Consider the following 18,377-nt stretch of genomic DNA (forward strand, 5'->3'; position numbering starts at 1 on the left):
CGGGTGAGTGCTGCAGGTGGTGCTCAGGTGAGTGCTGCGGTAGCTCAGGTGAGTCGCGTGGTAGCGTGTGCTGCAGGTGGTGAGCAGGTGGTGAGCAGGTGGTGGTGCTCAGGTGAGTGCTGCTGCTGGTGAGCAGGTGAGTGCTGCAGGTGGTGAGCAGGTGGTGCTCAGGTGAGTGCTACAGGTGGTGACCAGGTGAGTGCTGCAGGTGGTCCGCAGGTGAGTGCTGCAGGTGGTCCGCAGGTGAGTGCTGCTGCTGGTGAGCAGGTGAGTGCTGCAGGTGGTGAGCAGGTGGTGCTCAGGTGAGTGCTGCAGGGGGTGCTCAGGTGAGTGCTGCTGGTGGTGAGCAGGTGGTGCTCAGGTGAGTGCTGCAGGTGAGTGCTGTAGGTGGTGCTCAGGTGAGTGCTGCTGGTGGTGAGTAGGTGGTGCTCAGGTGAGTGCTGCAGGTGGTGAGCAGGTGGTGCTCAGGTGAGTGCTGCAGGTGGTGCTCAGGTGAGTGCTGCTGCTGGTGAGCAGGTGGTGCTCAGGTGAGTGCTGCAGGTGAGTGCTGTAGGTGGTGCTCAGGTGAGTGCTGCTCGTGGTGAGTAGGTGGTGCTCAGGTGAGTGCTTCTGGTGGTGCTCAGGTGAGTGCTGCAGGTGGTGAGCAGATGAGTGCTGCAGGTGGTGCTCAGGTGGGTGCTGCAGGTGGTACTCAGGTGAGTGCTGCTGGTACGGTGCTGCCTCCAGGTGAGTGCTGCAGGTGGTGAGCAGGTGGTGCTCAGGTGGGTGCTACAGGTGGTGCTCAGGTGAGTGCTGCTGGTGGTGAGCAGGTGGTGCTCAGGTGAGTGCTGCAGGTGGTGCTCAGGAGAGTGCTGCAGGTGGTGCTCAGGTGAGTGCTGCAGGTGGTGCTCAGTGAGGCTGCTGTGGTGAGCAGGTGGTGCTCAGGTGAGTGCTGCAGGTGAGGTGCTGTAGGTGGTCTCAGGTGAGTGCTGCTGGTGGTGAGTAGGTGGTGCTCAGGTGAGTGCTGCAGGTGGTGAGCAGGTGGTGCTCAGGTGAGTGCTGCAGGTGGTGCTCAGGTGAGTGCTGCTGCTGGTGAGCAGGTGCTCAGGTGGAGTGCTGCAGGTGAGTGCTGTAGGTGGTGCTCAGGTGAGTGCTGCTCGTGGTGAGTAGGTGGTGCTCAGGTGAGTGCTCTGGTGGTGCTCAGGTGAGTGCTGCGGAGGTGGTGAGGCAGGTGCTGCAGGTGGTGCTCAGGTGGGTGCATGCAGGTGGTACTCAGGTGAGAGGATGCTGCTGGTGGTGCCTCAGGTGAGTGCTGTAGGTGGTGAGCAGGTGGTGCTCAGGTGGGTGCTAGGTGGTGCTCAGGTGAGTGCTGCTGGTGGTGAGCAGGTGGTGCTCAGGTGAGTGCTGCAGGTGAGGTGCTCAGGAGAGTGCTGCAGGTGATGCTCAGGTGAGTGCTGCAGGTGGTGATTGCTCAGGTGAGTGCTGCTGGTGGTGAGCAGGTGGTGCTCAGGTGAGAGTGCTGCAGGTGGTGCTGTAGGTGGTGCTCAGGTGAGTGCTGCTGGTGGTGGTAGGTGGTGCTCCGGGTGAAGGTGCTTCTGGTGAGTGAGCAGGTGAGTGCTGCAGGTGGTGAGCAGATGAGTGCTGCAGGTGGTGCTCAGGTGGGTGCTGCAGGTGGTACTCAGGTGAGTGCTGCTGGTGGTGCTCAGGTGAGTGCTGCAGGTGGTAAGCAGGTGGTGCTCAGGTGAGTGCTGCAGGTGGTGAGCAGGTGGTGTTCCGGTGAGTGCTGCAGGTGGTGCTCAGGAGAGTGCTGCAGGTGGTGAGCAGGTGGTGCTCAGGTGGGTGCCTCAGGTGGTGCCAGGTGAGTGCTGCAGGTGGTGCTCGGTGAGTGCTGCTGGTGGTGAGCAGGTAGTGCTCAGGTGAGTGCCTGCTGGTGGTGAGCAGGTGGTGCTCAGGTGAGTGCTGCAGGTGAGTGCTGTAGGTGGTGCTCAGGTGAGTGCTGCTGGTGGTGAGCAGGTGGTGCTCAGGTGAGTGCTTCTGGTGGTGAGCAGGTGAGTGCTGCAGGTGGTGAGCAGATGAGTGCTGCAGGTGGTGCTCAGGTGAGTGCTTCTGGTGGTGAGCAGATGAGTGCTGCAGGTGGTGCTCAGGTGAGTGCTGCAGGTGGTGCTGCAGGTGGTGCTCAGGTGAGAGTGCTGCGGTGGTGCTCCGGTGAGTGCTGCAGGTGGTGCTCCGGTGAGTGCTGCAGGTGGTGAGCAGGTGGTGCTCAGGTGAGTGCTGCAGGTGGTGAGCAGGTGGTGCTCAGGTGAGTGCTGCAGGTGGTGCTGCAGGTGAGTGCTACAGGTGGTGCTCAGGTGAGTGCTGCTGGTGTTGAGCAGGTGAGTGCTGCAGGTGGTGCTCAGGTGAGTGCTGCTGGTGGTGAGCAGGTGAGTGCTGCAGGTGGTGCTCAGGTGAGTGCTGCTGGTGGTGAGCAGGTGGTGCTCAGGTGAGTTAGCAGGTGGTGAGCAGGTGAGTGCTGCAGGTGGTGAGCAGGTGAGTGCTGCAGGTGGTGAGCAGATGAGTGCTGCAGGTGGTGCTCAGGTGGGTGCTGCAGGTGGTGCTCAGGTGAGTGCTTCTGGTGGTGAGCGGAGTGCTGCAGGTGGTGCTCAGGTGAGGCTGCAGGTGGTGCTGCAGGTGGTGCTCAGGTGAGGTGCTGCTGGTGGTGCTCGGTGAGTGCTGCAGGTGAGTGCACAGGTGGTGAGCAGTGAGTGCTGCAGGTGGTGCTCAGGTGAAGAGGTGCTGCAGGTGGTGAGCAGGTGGTGCTCGGGTGAGGGTGCTGTCCAGTGGTGCTGCAGGTGAGTGCTGCAGGTGGTGCAGGTGAGTGCTGCTGGTGGTGAGCAGGTGAGTGCTGCAGGTGGTGCTCAGGTGAGTGCTGCTGGTGTGAGCAGTGCTTTGCAGGGCTGGTGCTCAGGTGAGTGCTGCATGGTGGTGAGCAGGTGGTGCTCAGGTGGTACTGCAGGTGGTGAGAAGGTGAGTGCTGCTGGTGGTGAGCAGGTGGGTGAGCAGGTGGTGCCTAGGTGAGTAGCAGGTGGTGAGCAGGTGAGGCTGCGTGGTGAGCAGGTGGCTGCAGGTGGGCCAGGTGGTGGGGAGCAGGTGGTGAGCAGGTGCTCAGGTGAGTGCATGGAAGCAGGTGAGTGCTGCAGGTGGTGAGCAGGTGAGTGCTGCAGGTGGTGAGCAGGTGGTGCTCAGGTGAGTGCTGCAGGTGGTGCTCAGGTGAGTGCTGTTTGTGGTGAGCAGGTGAATGCTGCAGGTAGTGAGCAGGTGGTGACATGGGTGGTGCTCAGGTGAGTGTTGCAGGTGGTGCTCAGGTGAGTACTGCTGGTGGTGAGCAGGTGAGTCCTGCAGGTGATGACGGGTGTACTCGGGTGAGTGCTGCAGATTGGTGCTCGGGTTGTGTTCTAGAAGGCAGGGGTGCTCAGGTGAGTGCTACAGGTGGTGAGCAGGTGAGTGCTGTAGGTGGTGAGCAGGTGGGTAGGCAGGGTGTGTGCTCGGTAATCTTTGTATATGGCATGGTAAGCAGGTGGTACTGGTGAGCAGGTAAGTGGCTCTGGTATTTGAACAGGTGAGTGTGCAGGTGGAGCAGGTAATGCAGGTGGTGAGCAGGTGAGTGCCTTTGCGTAATTCAGGTGAGCAGGTGAGTGGCTCAGGTGGTGAGCAGGTGGTGCTCGTTGGTGAGCAGGTGGGTGCACAGGCTGGGGCACGTTGTTCACTTAACATTCATTTTGATGCCCAGAGTCTAACATGTGAGTGGGTTTGTTTGGGGGTGAAAAGGATTGGAGCCTGAGTTGAAACAGTAAAGAGTAAAAATACATTTTCAGTACATATAAACAGTCCATTACTAGTAATGGGGAAGAGGCTATTTAATTTAATCAAATACTGAGGAGTAGTGACAGATCTTTGGAAGTAGAAAGCCAGAGTCTCCAGCCACAGAGGCTGTATCCTAACTATGACCCTGGATCCTTCTAAAGTGCTTAGGGGAGATCACACCCTTGTGTCACCTCCTGCTCCCCATCTTTTGCATTTTCTAGTGAAACTCCCCACTTGAGGCCGAGGTGTGCTGCTAGATTCTGCGCTAGAAAAGTGTCCTCGGAGGAAGGAAAGTGCGGTGTCCCATTGAGCGCGTTTATGCTGGCACAGGTAACCAAAGGCATTCCTGGGGCTGCAGCAGCCTGTCTGACCCTCCCGATTCTCCCAGTGTCTACTCCAGGACGCCAGTCTCCGGTCTGCCCCGCTGGGCTGGAGGCAGTCAATCATCCTGTGGGCTGTCGCGCCGATTAGCCACTACAAAACCGGGTACCTTCTGCTCCTCACTTTCGTGATGGAGATGCACCAGGAGGCCTGGGAGCTGAGCAGCGAAATTCTCAGGGGGCTAAAAGTGTGAGACCGCTGCTGCTCTCTCTTGCAGAATGCCAAACCACGGGGGCTCCTACTTGGATCTCACCGGCCGGGAACCCTGCGCCTTTTCCCACTCCACCGGCTGATGGCTTTCCTCTCTGTGTCCTAAAAAGGTCCACCCTTCCTCTGCACACCACACACAGCGGAGGAGGTGTGGGGAGACAGTGCAGGGACAGAGTGCGGGTGGGCCGGAGGTGCCAGGGTAGAGGGCCTGTACTAGCTCGGCGCTCTGTGGGGCCCAGGGGCCTGGGCTCCCAGTGCTTTTACTTGGGATCCTGGGAAATGGGGCCAGCCAGCGGAAACCCAGGGGCTGAGGAGGCTGGGTTTCCTTTTGGCTCCCCTGCTCCTGCACCAGGTGCCTAAGGGGGTGCCCCTCCGAGCCAACTACTCCAGATGGCTCAGTACCCACCCCGCCCACCCTCCCACAGATGGGGGTGGCGAACCTGTCCCTGCGTGCGCACCTGCATGGTGGTCGCGCAGAGGCGGCCAGGATCGCACTCACGCCAGTCCTTCCAAAGCTGTTCCGGGGACCTAGGGCTTGCCAGCACGTGCGCTGTGAGCACCGCGTTTGGTGCAGGGTGCGTGGCCATCTGCTTGCCTCCAGTACTGCCAGGCCTGCCAGGGCACCTCCTGCCGCCCTTCTGCCCCAACCCTCCCTGCCCCCACCTCCCTCCACCCCGGCTCCTGCCTGTGCTCTCCGTGTGCTGTCTACTGGCCTTCCCAGTCCGTGGTCCTGCTCGTTCTCTGAGCATACGATGTTGCCATATGTCAGTTCAGCCTTGTGGTAAGGCTCGGAGGAGGTTTTATTGTAAAAGATATTCTAATCTCCCGAAGAAATTAAAGGCTCATTTGGCTTGATACATTCTTGAGCATTGACTATTCACTTACCTGGAAATATCTCACAAAGGCGAATACAATATATGGCAGTTTTAAAGCAAAGATAAACTTATGCAGTTTACCAATTTAAATGAAACATTAATTACCATGCTGGTTTGTATTACCCCAAATTCATTTTTTGAAACATTAAGGTATTTTACTCATTGAAAACACAAAGTTTCAGAATTGAACAGCTGGGTGCTGTTTCCGGCTGCCTTTCCGTGAGCGGTGGTTTTCCGGACTTGGTACTAATCTGTCTCCATTTCCTTTCTATCTTCATAAAAACATACTAAATGCTTATGGACATGGTATAATAGGAATTACAGGGGCGGAGAAAGAGGCATCCCGGGCCAGAGCAGGGCCCAGGTGAAGAAGCCAGACCACAGACGCCCTGGTCCTTGGGTGCTAGCACCTTCAGGTAAGCACCATCCCCAGCACAGGGCCAGTCGCACATGCAGAGACCATCCTCCCTGTTTTCCTGTTCTCTGCGTGAAGACTCTGCTGGCCTCGCCAAGCCTCCAGACCACCTTGCTGGCGACGGAGAATGACTGGGGCCCCACGCATCTCCTACTGTAGAAAGTATGACTAAGTGTCGAGCTGTGTGTCATACGTTCTTGACTGTAGAAGTATGAACAGCTTATTCTTTGCTCTCCAGCATCTACAAGCCTGTGCACCCTCTTTACTTGACATTTATCTGTGCTGTTTGTCCATGTACTGGGACCCCGGTGGGATTACGCCACCCAAAATCTTAATGGGTTTTCATGTGTTCGCTTTTGGCTTGGCTTGAGATGCAGTGACGTATTTTTGCTTTCTCTTACCATTTCTCATGGCCTGTGGCTTTCTGTTTGTTTCCTGTGGCTGTCTCCTCCTGTCCCCTCTGCTGGCCTTCTTTCTGTCAGCCCAACAGGCTGGGAGGCTGGCTGAGCAGGTATGACCTTGAGCCTCAACCTCAAGCTGTGCGTCCCCATGTGAGTTCTTGTAGCCTTCTTGTGAATTCCAGGCGAACACATGTTTCTTCTTACATTGTCATTGCTCACAGTGGATGTTATTGACATATTTACAAAAGCTCCTTTAGCAAACCAAATGTAAGAGCAAAGCTATTTTCAAAAAATTAGCAGTCCCAGCGTTGCCTGTGGAGGAAGCACAGTGTTTGGGCTCAAAGAAGATCCATGTTTTTGAGAGTGGGGGACGAGACATAGATTTACGCTGTCACAGGATCTTCAGAGGAAGCGTCGAGGGCAGAGTCCATAGCTCTGTGTTCATATCTACTAAATGGAACCTAATAGCCTCGGCAGCATCGTGCCAAGTGTCCCGTTAGAGAGGAGAGAAGGTGAGCGAGAAGAGCCTCTGCTCCTGCTCGGCCCTTGGTAAGAATCCGGTTGGCCAAGCGGTAGGCCTGATCACTAGCCAGCTTTTGGAAATGCCCTCCAAAACCTACCTGGTGTTTTTACCATCACACACAGGCGTGAGGACCAGCGGGAACAAGCTGTTAAAACTGACGTGTAAAATTGCTTAGGATTTTGCTGGACGCTTCGTGTTGTCGAGCCAGGTAGATGTTTGGATGGAAGGCGTCCGTACAGCGGGCGTGGTGCGGCTCACTGAGGCTTGAAGCAAGAGCTGCGCTCTGTCTTCCTGGGTGTCCCGGGGGCCGGGGGAAGCTGTCAGCGGCTGTGCCCGTGTGGAGTGCAGGCCCAGCGCCTATAAGCCGATGAGGGGAGGGTCCTCTGCTGCTCTCCTTTCCAGGGCACGGCGGCCCGGACCCCACCACCGTCACGTGGACATGAGGCGCTATACGACGATGGGGAGCCTGTCCACACCAGCGCGGGTGGACCTGTGAGCTGGGTCCCCTGGGGAGCCTGGGCTTCCCTCTCGTCTCGTGTCCGCACAGCTCAGGCAGCAACCCTGTACCTGGTTCCCTGCTGGAGGGACGATGGGAATTCTGGAGCACCTGGCGTGTGTCTTCTTATGGGTAGAAAACAAGCGGGCCAGCCGATGGCAAAGCTGCGGTTTTCACATGATACCATTTTGGGACAGGACTTGATGTTTCGTCAGTCAGTGCACTCGAGGGCATAGCGATCTCCCAGCGGGTCTGGGCTCCTCCTAGCTCAAGCCAGGTCTTGGTTCTGGATCCTCAAACGTGGCCACTTGCATAGCAGCTGGAGGAAACAGCAATGGAGCTTCCTGGGGTGGGGCCGGGGGCGAGAGGGTCCCAGAGAAGTTAGGCAAACCCCGCCCTGGTGTGGCCAGTCAACCCAGGCAGCTCAGGTCACGGGAAGGTCTATGAGTCTACAGGCAAGGCATTTGTCAGACTGACACTTTATAGTGATTATCAGTTTCTGATGACCTCTTCCCTTGTTGCACACTTTTCAGAATTAGTTTGGTAGAAACGGGGTTCTCCACGCTGAGTCTGCCGTTGGCCCGAGTCGATGGGAGTGAAGCTGGAACTTGGCCCCTGGCAGGGCTGCCTGAGGAAATTCAACATGTGTCCTGATGGACACAGGTTGACTGGGGTCACACAGCTGGATGGACTGATGCAGCGAGAGAGCTCCCTCTCCTCCTCACCACTATGCGGACATCAGAAAGGGAGGGAAGCTGGGGGACAGAAGCGGGAAAGTACGGTGGGGCTGGAGCCGCTGGGCCCTTGGGTCAGGGCCCGATGCCTCAGAGGCATCTCTGCAGAACAGGTGTTCTCAGAACCGGGAAAGTTCACGGGGAAAGACGAGGCTCCCGCGTGGCTTTATCAGGCGTGACACAGCGGGGGCTGGCGTGAAGCCAGGGAGACAGCAGGGTCAGGGCAGAGCGATTGCCCGATGTCGTGGCCAGGAGACGGCCGCCAATCTCAGGGCTTCCCACAGCCCCTGCTGCGCGTCTGTGCTAGGCCCAGGGCAGAGGGGGTGGCGTCCTGCACCCTGCACCATCCCAGAGGCAAAGAAGAAATGGAGGTTAGCACAGCCACGCGGCCTGGAAGGAGCCGCGATTCTGCTCACACACTGCAGCTCAGGTCACCGTGGCCTGTAGGGAGACAAAAAGGGCAGTGGGGATAACGAGGACAAGAGAGCGCGTGCCTGCAGAGGAAATTTGACCAGGGTCCGGCTCCTGAGGAGGAACAGCCTGTTTGCTTGGGCAGAAGGCTCCACTGGTGTAAAAGGTCGGTGGGGTGAGCCTCGGAGGGGAGCCAGTGCGGCTGGAGCCCGAGCTGGGGAGGAAAGAAAGGGGGACCTGGGACCCAGAGCCTGCATCCCCATGTTCCTATTGCACCGAGCTGCACCGCACCTGCCTGGAGATTTCTGCATCAGTATTCCATATCCAGCCAGGGCTGCACTACCTGAGACAGAGCAGGTGTCTGGTGGTCTGACGGAGCCAGTGCCCTGCATGCCTGAGCCAGCCGGCACAGGCCGGACTGACTCCATGTCTTCACAGTTAGCTCCACAGGCCAGGCTGGGGCTCACCCAAGCCCGATGAACAGAACCTGGCAGCAGGCCCGTAGGCGTGGACAGCACCCCACACTCTGGCCCCGCCAAGCCTTCAAGGTTGTCCTTTGTGTGGCCTTGGTGAAAGACCCCAGGTGTGGGAGATGCCTACGACCCTCTTTTATCTCAACACTATCTGAAATAGGGGTCCATTCTTAGGAACTGCAGGATGATAATTTTGCTAAGATTCACAATTTATTTTTATCTATTAAAAGTCTCTTATTTCTAATGAAAATAAAGAGTCTGATTTAGGTTGGCTTCTAACCATCCTGATCACTCATTTTCTTTCGAATCCTTCCTGGGGTGAAGGTCATTATTGCACACACACTGAAACCAAAGGGCCCCTTGGAGACTCACACCTGGGAGGGGAGGTAAGGTGGGGGCAGGAGCCCACGACCTCGGCAGCTGCTCCATCCGTCTCCCCCTCTGTCCCAGAGGCAGGCATTCTCAATATTTGTGGTTTGGAGAAGCTGTTTTGCCCGCCCTACTAGACACATCTGTGCTCAGGACCCCGGGGGCCTCTGGGGTCCTACGGGACTCGCCCCAGGGTTGCTCTCCAGCAAAGAAACCTTAATTTTTGTAGCAGGCACCGAGGGCAGTCTGAGAGGCACTGAAAAGCAGTCTGAGGGAGACGGTTGGCTGAGAGGCCGAGACACAGGCTGGGAGGGGTCTCTGTCCTCAGGATGCGAGGCACTGCGGGGAGTGGCTGTGCTGACACAGGCGTGTTGTGTAAACGGGTCCCCAGTGACTGGGCAGGTGCGACTGTTCCCGGGGCCGGGGACCCAGGCGGCTCAGTCAATCATGGTGGAGACGTCTCAAGCGACTTCAGTTCAGGCTCTGTGGGCACAAGGACACTGTGCGCTGCTGTGGACTTCGGGAGTCCCAGCAGATGGGGTTCTGGGATATTTAAGATGCTGCCCAGTTTGTCTGATGGGGGCCTTCAGAGGTCGCTCAGTGTCCTGACTGGGAAAGGTGTCCTGGTCCGGGAGACTCACGTGTAGTCGGGCATGGGGCCTCCCCCTCCCAGCCCTCTCCCCGCAGCCCAGCTGGTGCAGGCCTCCAGGGGCACAGTTTGCCCCAAGGTGAACCATGGAGGTCTGTGCCACGAAGCACAAAGGGCACCACTCTTAGGGCAGGAAGGCCCTGGTAGCTGCCACGTTCCCTTCAGATGCTGTCTGTGGGGAATGCGGAGCCAGGCTCAGTGCAGAGAGCTGACATAGTTACCCAAGGTATGGGCCCCTGTGTTTAGCAGAGCACCTAGGGACCTCACGGCCTCGGCTGCTGGCCCTGTGTGGCCGATGGGTGTGTGGGTGCGTGTAGACTCGCGCCATCACCTGCAGGAGAAGTTGCGGCAGTGCCTGCTCCCGTCCTGTGAGCCCTCCCACCACGCCGTCCCGAGCGGGCCTTGGATGTCCGGCTCTCTCACCGAGCCACCAGGAGCTCATCACACGGCACAGCCCCACAGGTCCCCTTCCTGGCGCCCCAAGGGGAGAGGAATGCTTCACTTAAGCAGAGAGGTACTTGCTTCCTTTCCGTGCCTGTAATTTTGCTTCATTCACAAGCGGCACCCTCTCCCTGCCTGCCACCTCTGTTCTTGAGTGTTTCCGTCAGCGCTGTGGGCTGGTGTGACGCCTAGAAGCGTGCTCAGCGCTGATGATATTGCCAACATTTCTGTCCTCTGGGCCCGCACAGATCTACAAAAGGTGAGAGCAGCCACAATGCACCGGCTACTACGTCTCTGGGGAGCGCTGCCGACCACTTCAGCGCCCGGCTGAGTTTTTGGAACACCCAGACCATTTGAGGCGGGCCGGGCTACCTCGGTTTCCGCCGAAGACGCGGAGCTCACTGATGCCAGTGGAGGTGAGGTCACCCTAGCACCGCCGCACCGTGCTGGTGTGGTAAGGGTGTGTCCGCCGCCAGCGGCCGCCCCGTGTGCGCAGCACATCCAGACGCTCGGCCGGCTCCCGCGCCCTTTGCCGTGAGCTGGGTGTGGGGAGGTGTGGGGGCGGATGTGCTTCCACGGCGCGGTTTCTCTGAAAGTGCTTTACGCATGTGTACCGGCTTTCTTCGGCGCTTGGGCGCCCACAGCGCCGTGGTCACGGCTGTTGGCGACAAGGCCGCCAGGCCTCCGCTGACGTGACCCCTGAAAGCTGCAGAGTCCTTAGGCCGCAGGTGGTAGATGGGAAGCTAAGAACTTGGGGTGATCCCTATAAGATGCTGTTTTATTGTTTCCAGAGATGAATTACGCAATTATTCCAGAATATGTATTCACACTTTGTGGGACTCTCCTGAGGTGGTGACTGGCCGCAGAGGGGCACTCGCTCGAACCGGGGGGAGCCTGGGCGGCACCTGGTTCAGGGCCCTGCTCAGCTTTCTCACCTGGCAAGGAGGCTCCGTTGTCGGAGCGTGACTCTAAAGGCTGACATGGGTGTGGAGGCACTCGCGTCCCGGTGATGGCGCCGCTTCTGAGGTGTGCGAACGTGTGTTCTGGGCGCATAGCCAGCGCTGTATGTGGTGTCTGGGCGAGGCGCTGGAGCTGAAGGCATGCGCTATCTCACCCCATCGACATATCGAGGCGTCCATTAGTCCGAAACCCACCAGGAGGAGCATCGCTGAGTGGTGAGAGCCCGTCCCTTGCCCGGCCCGGCCCGCCTCAGTGACCCGGGCACCTCCAGGCTCACCTCATTTCCTGATCCCTTTCAAACCAAGAATCTGCCTCCCAAAGCGTGGGGTCCCTCAGTTATCCTGAAGTGTTTCTGCTCTTACTGAATTTTTGTATTTTTGATGTTTTTGACCATATTCTGTTCGTCACCATACAGTACATCCGAGTTTCGATGTAAGGCTCGATGATTCATTATTTGCGCCATAACACCGTGCACCATGCAATACACGTGCCCTCGCCACTACCCATCACCAGCCTATCCCATTCCCCCACTCCCTCTGAGGCCCTCAGTTTGTTTCTCGAGTCCCCACTTGAGTCTCTCATGCTTCATTCCACCTTCTGATTACTAACATCCCTTTCCTTCCCCTACTGATCTGTTCTAGTTCTTATGTTCCATAGATGGAAATCACATGATAATTGTCTTTCTCTGCTTGACTTATTTCACTTAGCATTATCTCCTCCAATGCCAATCCATGTGTTGGAGCAAATGTTGAGAACGCGTTCTTTCATTGATAGCTGAGTATGTTCATTGTATATATGGACCCTAGCTTCTTAATCAAGTCATCTGTTGAAGAAGAGGGCATCTACGGTTTCCTTCACGATTATATGTGGACAGTAGCTACTATGAACATTGGGGTGCATATGGCGGCCCCTTCTCTTAGCTGCGTCTCTTGTATCTTTGGGAGTAAATACCCAGTAGTGCAATGGCTGAGATCATAGGGTAGCCCAATTTTTTAACTTTTAAGGGGACCGCCACACTGTGTTTTCAGAGTGGCTGTACCAGCTGCATTCCCACCAACAATGTAGGAGGGATCCCCTTTCTCCACATCCTCTCCAGCAATTGTCTCTTGCCTTGTCTATTTTTGCGTTCTAACTGGGCGTAAGGTGGTATATAAATGATGTGATTTTGATTTGAATTTCCCTGATGGCTAATGATTTCCGAACATTTTTTCATGTGTCTGTTAGCCATTTGTATATCATCATCGGAAAAGTGTCTGTTTATATCTTTCTGCCCATTTTATGATTTGTTTATTTGTTTCGCGTATTGAGTTTGAGAAGCTCTTTGTAGATCTTGGATACCAGTCTTTTATCTGTAGCATCATTTGCAAAATATATTCTCCCATTCATATTAGGCTGCCTCTTAGTTTTTGACTGTTTCCTTGGCTGTGCAGAAACTTTTAATCTTGATGAAGTCCATAAATTCATTTTACCTTTTGTTTCTCTTGCCTTTGGAAGTGTGTCATAGAAAAAAAAAAAGGAAGTTGCTTTGGCCCGATAGCCGTAAGAGGTTGCTGCCTATGTTCTCCTCTAGGATTTTGATGGATTCCTGTCACTCCTTGAGTCTTTCATCCATTTGGAGTTTATTTTTGTGTGTATGGTAAGTGAAGTGGTCAAGTTTCATTCTTTTGCATGTAGCGTCCCAGTCCAGCACCATTGTGAAGAGACTGTCTTTCCACCCGACGTTTTTCCTGCTTTATCAAAGCTTAGTTGCCCAAAGAGCCGAGGGGGTCCATTTCTGGGTTCTCTATTCTGTTCCATTGGTCTATGTGTCTGTTTTTGTGCCAGTACCATGCTGTCTTTGTGATCACAGCTTTGTAGTACAGCTTCGAAATCCAGCATTGTGATGCCCCCAGCTTTGTTTTTCCTTTTCAACAGTTCCTTGGAGATTACGGGCCTTTTCTGTTTCCATACAAATTTAAGGAAAGGACTATTTGTTCCAGTTCCTTGAAAAATGTCATTGGTATTTTGATCAGGTTAGCATTGAAAGTGTAGATTGCTCTGGGTAGCATGGACATTTTTAACTATGTTAATTCTTCCGATCCATGAGCATCGGGAGAAATGTTTTTCCATCTTTTTGTGTCTTCTTCAATGTCTTTCAAGAGTGATTTATAGTTTCTAGAATATAGGTCCTTTCGTCTCTGGTTAAGTTAATTCCAAGGGATAGCAACGTGTGGTTTGGTAACTATTGTAAATGGGATGGATTCCTAATTTCTCTTTCTTCAGTCTCATTATTCGTGTATAGAAATGCAACTGATTTCTGAGCATTGATTTTGTATCCATACGGGTGCTGAATTGCTCTATAAGTTCTAGTAATTTGGGGGTGGAGTCTTTGGGTTTTCCACATAGAGTATCATGTCATCTGCGAAGAGACAGTTTGACTTTTCTTTTGCGATTTGGATATACCTTTATCCCTTTTTGTATACGATTGCTGTTCACGAGGCTTCTAGTACTATGTTGAATAGTGAGAGTGGGCATCCTTGTCGAGTTCCTGATCTTAAGGAAAGAGCTTCCAGCTTTTTCCCCATTAGAATGATAATATTTTTACCTTTGCTGCAGCTTTTCATAGATGGCTTTTATGAGATTGAGGAATGTGCCCTCTATCCCTACACTCTGAGCCGGTTTTTAATCAGGAAAAGGATGCCTTGTATTTTTGTCAAATGCTTTTCTGCATCAATTGAGAAGGATCATATGGTTCCTGAGTCTTTTCTTGTTGATATGATGTATCATGCTGATCGGTCATGAAATGTTGAACCACCTTGCCTCCCAGGGGATGATCCCACTTGGTCATGATGGATAATCCTTTTTAATGAACTGTTGGATTCTATTAGCAGAAACTTTCTCTTGTTGAGGATTTTGGTGTCCATATTCATCAGGGATATCGGTCTGTAATTCTCCTTTTGATGGGGGTCTTTGCCTGGTTTGGGGATCAAGGTAATATTGGCCTCATAGAGTGAGTTTGAGTGGTTTTTCTGTTTCTATTTTTTTTGAAACAACTTCAGAAGGAAATAGGTATTATTTCTTCTTTGAATGTTTGGTAGAATTCCCCAGGAAAACCATCGGGCATGGAGTTTTGTTATTTGGAAGGTTGTTTATCACTGACTCAATCTCTTCCTAATTAATTGGCCTGTTTAAAAATCAATTTCTTCCTACTGTTTCAGTCTTGGTAGTTTATATAGGTTTCCAGGAAGGCCTCCATCTCTTCCAGATTGTTTAATTTATTGGCATAAAGCTGTTGATAAAAGTTTCTAATAATCCTTCCAATTCCATTACCCAATTGTGTTGGTAGTGACCTCTCCTTCATTCATAATTTTATTAATTTGGGTCCTTTCTCTATTCTTTTGGTTAAGTCTTGCCAGTGGTCTGTCAATTTTATTGATTCTCTCAAAAGACCAGCTTCTAGTCCTGTTGATCTGCTCTACTGTACTCCTGGTTTCTGCTTGATGATTTCGAAGCTCTAATTTTGGTCAGCATTTTTACCTACCAAGATAATTCTTTGCTCCTCCTATAAAAAAATAAATATGAAATAAGCTGACATAACCTGTAAGTGTAAATAAATAACAATAAATAAATCTAGGTAGCTAAATATTTTCTTTAAAATAACCAGGAAGATTGCTAAATAAAACTCCATGCCCCGGTGGTGCAAAGAAAGAAAATGATGACTCAAACTCTGCAACAATGTCTATCGCGGCATTATCAGGAAGGAGGCCCGATATCCCGATGATCTCGTGCTGGCAACAGAAATCAGCACCACCTGCTCACCACCTGCAGCACTCACCTGGTCACCACCTGCAGCACTCCCCTGAGCACCACCTGCAGCACTCACCTGAGCACCACCTGTAGCACCACCTGCTCACCACCTGCAGCACTCACCTGAGCACCACCTGCTCACCACCTGAGCAGCGCCTGCAGCACTCACCTGCTCACTATGGGCAGCACTCACCTGCACAGACACCACAGGGCAAAGCCGAGGCCACAGTAGGGGTCAAGGCAGATGGCGATCTGCCTAGAGGGGTACAGCTCACACTGCAGCTTTATGGAGCGGCACAAGGCACTTGTGGCTGCGTGCGACATCTTAAGGAGTAAAATGGAAGTTCCGGTCAGTGCCATGAAGGAGGAGAGAAAGCGTACAGTGATTGCCGACCACGGCCAGACACAGTTACTTCCTTAAAGGATGGCTGGCTCAAATCCCCATACAAACCAAATAATACACAGGAAATGGCACACTAAAGACCTTCTAAATGAGATTTCAGAATAAAAAAAAAATTTAATGGCGCTCTTGGCTCCTCATAAGGAGACAGACTCATCAAAGCCACCTGTTCCCAAAGCCAGTCATAAATTCGAAAGTTTAGATATTACCATAAAACATCAAAATATGCAGTTCTCAGGCTAACCTGATTCTGGGCATTTACTGGTATTTAACGCAAACTTCAAGGAACAATATTGTTACTTCAAGCTGTGGCTGAGAGTGGGGGCCTGCATAAACCTGCCCCCAACACCCTTTCTGCCCACCCCATCAGAGGCGGAAGCAAATAGGAGCTACGACCACAGGACCCACCTTCACGCCTGCTAAGATCCCCGTAGTTGACACGCTGAAGTCCAAGTATGCAAGCACATCTGGAGACGGGGGCCTGAAAATGCTCGCCACCTTCTTTTTTGGTATGTCATCTGTTGAAGCAGTGACCCCGTAATTTTAACACTACTCCAGGCTCTCAAAGGGAGAAAGAAAACATGATCCGTACCTGGGGAGTGCTGGGGAGAGCCAGCGCAGAACACAAGGGGGACTGGAGACGGCAGGCTATGTGCATATATGGGGCAGCTCGTTTTAACCTTCAGGGAAATGTCATGTGGAGGAGACCCACCATCACTGCTCTGAGCGTGTGGTGACCAGGACAGTGGGCGAGGTTCATTTACCAGAGGGAGAGTTCGGAGGAGAGGGACTTGCCAAAGGTCACAGAGCCTGTGGCGAAGCCAGTACTAGCGAGAGCACAACCACAGCGAGAGCTGGCTCTCAGGGCTCTCCCTGCTTCGCCGTTCCTGTAAGACCACGAGGTGGACTCGAGTGAGGCGAGGGGTGGAGCCTACGCTGCAGCAAGCTGGCAAGGCAATGAGACTCTGCGGAGCCAGTCTGCTCCAGAGCCCACCCCGGGCCCTACACTGGCTGCCCTGGACCAGCTCCCCGGTTCTGTAGATGGGTATTGGGCAGGTGGCCACAGACAACACAATCCCTGACCACTTGCCCTGGAGCGCAAGGACAGATGCCTGCCAGGTGCAATGGGGAAGGAGGGACGCCGCCTGCTCCTTGGCCGGCACCGCTGTGGGTGCACCTCACGTCACCCACAAAGCCTGTGGGTGCTGCTAGTTTGGGGCGTCTCAGGCCCAGGCTGACCTCATGGCTCGAGGCAGAGCAGTGCAGGGGTTCACAGCTCTTCCCGGCTGGCCCACAAGCATTTCATGGGGTAAGCAGCATTCACCAGCGACGGGACAAGGGACCGAGGTGTGTGTGCTGTGGGGCCAACTGCTGTAGAGGCACGGGAAGCACGCAAGGAGGGCTGGTCCGCAGGCACACAGGCCTCCAACAGGGACTCTGCCCCGTGGGTGCAGGGGTCCCGCCATGAGGGAGACCCAGAGTGAGCTGCGGGTGGCCCAGTGGCAAGCGGGTCTTCAGCAGCTGTCTGCTGCTCTCACCCCACTTTTATTGTCTGGTGGCAGGAGTACAATCCATACAACAAAGAAAGGAAAGGCGGTGTGTCCCGGGGGCCAACACACACACCGATGGAGCCGAGGATGCGCACCTGTATCTAGGATGGTCGGCCAGGTCCTGACGTCCACGGCGGCCGCTGCGTCTTTGGATTTGAGCAGCCGCNCCACAGTGCGCAGGTACCTCCACGATCATCTTGACAGTGGGCAGTGTGGTGGCGAGGTTCTGGGGGTGCGGGGGCCGCACGGTGACAGGCACGCAGCCGCAGTACAGACAGCCGTAGAAGGCGGCAATGAGGTCCACCCCTGCGAAGACACGAGGTCAGAGAGGGTCAGCGCGGGGGTAGAAAGTGACGAATGGGACCTAGTACCACGGAGGGCCAAACAGACGATAGGGTCTCAGTCCCACACTACCTGGATAAAGCCGCGACTACTCCAAACCGATTTGGTATTAAGACAGGGAACCTGAAGGGCTGTAAAAATCTGCTTTTTGCTCCTTTTCCTGCTTCTATTCTTGCTAGGACCTGCACCCCCACTTTACACATGCAAATGGTGTAAGTCCTCCTTGTAAGGGAGAGGAGTTAATGCTTTCTTTAGAATAGATAACATCTAAGGAACTACCAGGTGAGAACACGTATTCCAGACTAAGCCAAGGCCCCCTGGCTCCAAGGACCATCACCTAAACCAGTTCCCCAGGACTAAGAGCACACGCACACCAAACCACTGTCCTCAGTAAAACCCCCACGTCCCCCAAACATAGGACTCTCTCTCCTTTCCTGAGTCTCCCAAACACTCTGTCCATAGCTGCACTCCCCCTACACCTTCAACAAAGTACTCTCACCCCCCGCCGGCCTGCATTTGATTCCTGTCTTGGCTGGACCTGCAGGACTCCCTCTCAGTATTTGTTGAACTCAGTTTTATTAGGGACATACAGAGACTATCCCGAAAGGCTGGAGAGGTAGAGGAGGGTGTGTCCGTGGCACAGAGGAGGGCACAGAGGGTAGGAGGCCTAGAGTTCCAGAGCAGCACTAGGCCTGCCATTCCTGTGCACAGTGGCCAAGCGCAGAATAGGTGAGCAAGGGAAGGAGGAACCCTTTTGAGGGACAGGCTGCCCAGGTCCAAAAAGGAGGGGAACAAGGGAGGGGGAGGGGTCCGCACACAAAGGAGAACGGAACGGTGGCAGGAGGTGATAGGGAGGATGAGGCAGGGGGTCTGCCCGCTTGGAGAACGAGAAACTTAAAGGTTGCACCCCCTCCTTGCACATCTGTTCCCAGACCAGGGCATTCCACCTTGCTCAGTTACACACAGAAACACGTGACCACCAAACTGTTCCTTCAAATTTCTAAATGTTTAAAATCCTCCTATTTAAGACTTAGGGGGAATTTACGGCACTTAAAACCTATACTTCCATTTTGAACTCAGTCCAGCTTGAGACGCCTGCCCCCCCACACCCTGGAGGCCCCTCTAGTTGCTGCCCTCAGAGC

The 18,377-nt window shown here is 54.2% G+C and overlaps 1 protein-coding gene across 1 annotated transcript in view; it reads right to left on the minus strand.

The window, feature by feature from the left end:
- Window positions 1–18,377, minus strand: part of DIP2A (disco interacting protein 2 homolog A) — a 136,513-nt gene that overhangs the window by 30,353 nt on the left and 87,783 nt on the right. The window contains 4 exon segments of the mRNA XM_040621761.1: window positions 15,137–15,267; window positions 15,752–15,861; window positions 16,989–17,074; window positions 17,076–17,199. Coding sequence (XP_040477695.1) covers window positions 15,137–15,267; window positions 15,752–15,861; window positions 16,989–17,074; window positions 17,076–17,199 — 451 coding nt within the window.

Source organism: Ursus maritimus, unplaced genomic scaffold (assembly GCF_017311325.1).
Source record: "Ursus maritimus isolate PB19 unplaced genomic scaffold, ASM1731132v1 scaffold_4, whole genome shotgun sequence".
NCBI classification, from domain to species: Eukaryota; Metazoa; Chordata; class Mammalia; order Carnivora; family Ursidae; genus Ursus; species Ursus maritimus.